Source organism: Calidris pugnax, unplaced genomic scaffold (genome assembly GCF_001431845.1).
Source record: "Calidris pugnax isolate Ruff unplaced genomic scaffold, ASM143184v1 scaffold14, whole genome shotgun sequence".
Classification (NCBI taxonomy): domain Eukaryota; kingdom Metazoa; phylum Chordata; class Aves; order Charadriiformes; family Scolopacidae; genus Calidris; species Calidris pugnax.
In genome coordinates, this window is record NW_015090793.1 from 14,053,963 (window position 1) to 14,059,311 (window position 5,349).

The 5,349-nt window shown below is 51.8% G+C and overlaps 1 protein-coding gene across 1 annotated transcript; it reads right to left on the reverse strand.

The window, feature by feature from the left end:
• Window positions 1-206: 206 nt before the first annotated feature.
• SPR (sepiapterin reductase (7,8-dihydrobiopterin:NADP+ oxidoreductase)) lies at window positions 207-2,919 on the reverse strand. The gene is made up of 3 exons (XM_014966732.1): window positions 2,547-2,919; window positions 1,417-1,707; window positions 207-1,268 (listed from the first exon to the last, which is right to left on the reverse strand). Exons 1-3 carry the CDS (start codon window positions 2,878-2,880, stop codon window positions 1,078-1,080), a joined length of 816 nt encoding a protein of 271 aa, XP_014822218.1. The 5' UTR covers window positions 2,881-2,919; the 3' UTR covers window positions 207-1,077.
• Window positions 2,920-5,349: the final 2,430 nt, after the last annotated feature.

The window sequence follows — 5,349 nt, forward strand, 5'->3', positions numbered from 1 at the left end:
GCTTGTTTAATCTCTTTATAATGTTTTTAACCGTTTTGTTCAAAACAATTTAAGTTGATTTCAATCCTGGGCTTTATTAACAGCAAAAAAAAAAAAAGCAAAAAAAAAAAAAAAAAAAAGGAAAGATGAAAGGAACTGAAGGGGGGCCCCCCTGGCCCTTTTCCCCAAAAAAAAAAAAAAAAAAAAAAAAGAGTATAAAACCCCACAAACAATTAAAAGAACTACCCAGGAGGGGCTCAAGCCCCAGATTCAGGCTTGGACCCAGAACCTGTGAAGAGAAGCATGACAAACTCAGGGCTGTGTCTCAGTTTGCTCTAATCCATGCTGTGCTTGTGCACGTGTTTATACAAGCTGTGACCCCAACCGGGCACCCAAAGTTCACATCTCCTCCACAGCCAGCTCCCTCTCCTGGTGATTTACTGCCTCTGTGCAAAAACCACAGGGACAGGCTTTGCTCCACATCTTAATGCACAAAAACTTGCACAGAGACGATCCCAGAACTGCAGGAGAGTCTGGACAAGTCACTGGTGAGACAGGGGACAGACAGTCAGGGCTCTGCAGTGACAGTCACATCCTCTGGCCCCAGGAATGGCTCTTTCGCCCTTTGGTGACTTGCTGGGGTGCTGAGCACACAGCCCCTGGGGAGCAAAGAGGACAGACACAGGGATGCTCAGCTCTAACTCTACTCTTGACTTTTTTGAGACCTTCTGGAGTGGTTTTCTGACCTGGCCTTGCATGCCTCAGCACCTTCTTGGCTTGCACACACTCCTGCACAGGAGAGCTTAAAGCCCCCATGCCCATTCCTTTGGAAAAGCCACCTTGGCTCCCCTATCCCCAGCAGCGAAGAAGTCCCTGCTCCTGCCAGCAGGTGCCCAGGAGGGCTCAATGGCTACAGCACAGCAAAGCAATAACTTTCCCCATGCTCACCAGGGCACTGGGATTATTTGTAAGGCACTCAGAGATCTTGAAAGCTCAAGAGCACCCAGGGCTCAAACACAGTCGCCAAACACACTGGAGGCACCCAATGCAGCTCAGCAGAAAGCAAAGCAGGAAGGCAAAGGAGGAGGAAAGAGTAACTCAGATGTCGTAGAAATCCACATGGGCACCGGAGCTGAAGGTGTCCTCTTCCAGGAGATTCACCAGCTTTTGGGCTGACACGGTGCAGTCTATCAGGTGCCCGCTCTCCTGCAGGCTTTGGAAATATTGACGCATCTCAGGGTCTCTGGTCTTAGTGCGGGCCAAGAGCTGCATGTCAGTGTCCAAGGGACCTGGAGAAATAGCAACAAAAAAGAAATCACATAAAGTAAAAGCAAAATCTGGGGCCCATTTTCCTTCTGCATCTGACTCAGCTGCAAGAACCTTTTATCCACAAAGCCAGGAGAGAACTAGCAGCAATTAATGAGTTCCTCTCCTCACCTGGGGCATAGTTGAGGACACGGACATCAGGCTCCTCAAGTGCCAGCACCTGGAACATCATGTCCCGGGAAGCCTTCCCGCTGCAGTACAGTGCCCAGTTCTTGAAGGGCTTTATGGCACAGAGCGAGGAGATGTTCACCACCGTCCTGCTCGAGCCAGGCCTCTTCTCAAAGGCTTGCAGGGCAGCAGAGGTGAGGCAAAGCGCTGAGGTGACATTGAAGGCAAAGTAGCTGTTGATCTCATCTGGGTCAGTGAGGTCGAGGAAGGATTTGGAGATATCTCCCAAGGAGCCTAGGAAGGAAGGAAGGGCAAATGAGTTTAAAGTAGGTAAAGATGGGTGCAACGACACAGCAGATCCCTTTTGCTCCTACATTTCTATGTGCAACACGCTACTACAGTTTTGCTGGCCCAACCTCTAGCAGGGTCTCACAGGAGAGCAAGGAGCTCAGCACAGCCCAGCTCTGCTCGTTGTTTTTGGGTCACTTGCTGAACCAACAGCAGCGACGTGGGACAGAGACCTGCCCGGACAATCCTTTGCCAAAACAAACAGCTCCCAACCTCCAGCCTGAAGTACAACATCCCCATAGGCCCCCACGCGTTCTCCTGCATGCCCCTCTTTTGGGACAGTAAAAGACCCAACTCCTGTAGCACCTACTACCTGCTGGAACACGTAGCCTTTGTTTTTAATGATAATGGGTTAAAAAAGGCACACTAAAGGCTGCAAGTGAAACACCCACAAGGCGTGGGGCTAGAAGTTTCTCTCAAGTTTGCAGTCAGGGAGCAGAAGAGTAGGAGGATGCAGGAGGGTGGCACCAGCTGGTCCTGTGCCAGGAGTTAGGGGTAAAACCTGGTGAGCAGCAAAGCACCAGGGTCCTGGCAGCGAACCACCCCCGCTCGGTCTGACCCCAAATTAATCCCTTTGATAAAATAATAAGATCCGCGTGAAATCCCTGCTGCTCCTGGGGTTATTTACCCGGCTGGGTCATTTACCGGCACCCAAAGCACGAACCAAGCCTCGGTTCAGCCCTGGCAGAACCAAGGGAGGGCTCTCCGGGGCTGAGCCCCGCCGCCCCGGGGGAGGCAAAGGGCAGCGAGCTCGGGGCGGGACGGGACAGGGAGCGCGTCGTTACCGGCGTTGTTGACGAGGAGGAGGCGGCCGGGAGGGGCGGCAGGCAGCACCTCCCGCAGAGCAGCGACCGCCGTCCGCAGGCCCTGCTGGCAGCCCAGGTCGGCGGTCACGCACTCCACCCGCAGCCCGGTGCCGCCGCCGTCCCGCAGCTCGGCCGCCAGCTCGGCCAGCGGCGCCGCCGAACGCGCCAGTAGCATCAGCACCGAGCCCTCGCCGAACCGCGGGGCCAGCAGCCGCGCCAGGCTGCGCCCGAAGCCCCGGGAGGCGCCGGTCAGCACGCAGACAACCGTGCCCCAGCACCCGGGCACCACCTGCGCCCCCGGTCCCGGCTCCATAACGGCACCGAGCGGAGGGGAAGGGGGGGCGTGGCAACCAGCCTCATCACGTGACCCGCCCCATTCAGCCCCCTCCGCCGCTCGGGGAATGGCCGCTCCGAAGGGGCCGGCCCCGCCGCCACCTCCCATTGGCCGACGCCGCCGTCTCGGCCCGCTGACGCACGCGGTGTGGGCGTGGCCAGAGCGGCGCGCCCCCTTCCGGCCGCCCCTGGGAGCGGGAGCGGGGCGGTGCCTGGGCAAAGCGTGGCTGCGCTTGGCATTTTCCCCCCCAACACATATTTTTTTTTCCCCAAATGCATTTTTCAGTGCATTTTTGTAGTGCTTTTTTATTTATTTTCGATATTTTTTTTTCATTCCCCCCCTTTCCCTGCACCTTCGTAGCCCTGGCTCTTTGCTGCCGGCCACCACTGCCACTTGCACAGCATCACAGAATCACAGGGGGTTGGAAGGGACCTCTGGAGATCATGGAGTCCAAACCCCCTGCCAGAGCAGGTCCACCCGGAGCAGGTTGCACAGGAACGTGTCCAGGTGGATTTTGAATGTCTCCAGAGAAGGAGACTCCACCACCCCCCTGGGCAGCCTCTCCCAGGGCTCTGCCACCCTCAAAGTAAAGAAGTTCCTCCTCATGTGTAGGTGGAACTTATTATATTCAAGTTTGTGCCCATTTCCTCTTGTCCTGTCACTGGGCACAACTAAAAAAAGACCAGCCCCATCCTCTTGACACCATCCCTTGACACTGACCCTTTAAGCATTGATCACCTCTGGTTCTTGCAGCTACCTTTGTGGACCACAACTCTTTGCTATACACAACGAGCCTAAATACAAAAATTACAAAGCAAATTAGTGCATACTAATCAATATAGATGCATGTAATTAATTACATTTGTTTGCTGCCCAGGTTTGGGGTTCCTTGAGGAGTTTTTGTTTGATGAATCTTTTTGGTTAATGTTTTTATACATTATTTGACTGGAGTTATGTGTCAGGACAACTTTGTGGTATAAATGATACTTAACACTGCTAGGCAGGGAGTGCTGCACAAAACGTGGTCTCATGTGAAGCCAACACCAGTGGTCACAGCCAACAGGGAGGGAGAAGAGGAGGAAGAAGGTAAGATCACAGCAGAAGAATGAAGCGTTACAGCCAAGAGACAATCACAGGCTTTTGCAGTGCAATAGCAGAGGTTAATAGAAGGTAACCTGTGAAGAACGTCGGAAGAAGGGACAATTTAAGAAAAAGACAAAACATTTTCAAAACTGGACAGTTCAATTCTCTTGGACTGCACCCTAACAAAGCCTTTGCACACCTTTTTCCTCTCTGACTGCTGGTTTTGGCACTCAGCACCAGTTGTTTATCAGGTAGTGAAAGCTCTGTCTGATCCCAAAGAGTCCTAAAATCCTTTCTAAAAAAAAAAATAATTATTTTTTGCACATGAAGATGCGGAACAACTTTCAAAGAGGGCTTTTTTGCAAAGGGTACCTCATTTGTGCGGAATTAGCTGGCAGCTGGGCTTGGTTTCCCAGCTGTTCAATCCTGAGGACAGATGGCCCCCGTGGTGCATGAGCAGGTAACGAAGCGGAGTTTTGCTCTATTAAGCAGTCACAGACTGGGCTGAAACCCTCCAGAGTTCTAATAAAGCATTAAAAATTCATGGTATGGCAAAAACCCAAGAGTGATATTTGTTTTGCTAAAGCAAATCTTACACATTCAGTAAAATTAAGATCATCAGCAAAAAAATAAGACAGCAAACGTGTATTTTTTTCACAAGTAGCTTCCTGATGGCAGAACTTGCTTTAGTGGCTGCCAGTTTCCCCCTTCCCATTTTGGCAGCTCCGATCTCCTGCATCCATCACACTTTTTGCCCCAGTTCCCAGCCTGGCACCGCACCCTGTCCCACGTAGCTGTGCTCAACACAGAGCTGGGCCAGCTGGAAATGGCCATCATTTTGATGGGCTTTCCTTCCAGCAGACCATGTCTTCCATCTGACCTGCTACCAGGCTACACCGAAGGGTGTAGAAGTAGGAGTGAGGGACTGGGAAGTTTTTTTTTTTTGCTGATAGAAGTTGCTTGAGCTAATATTCACCGAAAATAAAAAATCAGAAGGAGGGAACTGGTGACTAAATCAGCCCAGAGCTGGAACTAGAAGGCAAAGCTGCAGAGAAATTATAAATCTGTAAGATATCTCCTGATGTCTCATTCTCCCTTTGCGCTGCTCAATAAACAAACAGGCTTGTGCCAAGGACGCACCTTGCACCGTGCAAATTTAGGCAAATTGAGGATGATGTGATGAATCTTTTTGGCTCCTTGTTATTGAAGCCTAAGCAAAATGGGTTCCCATGCTCACAGTGCTGCTCGTGCACAGCTGACCTGTGACACCATGTAACCTCCTGATGGGTTTGAGCCCTGACAGCTACAGCCGCCTGTAGAAAAAGAACAAAAAGCCATTACTTTTTCTCTCGCCACCTGCTCCTC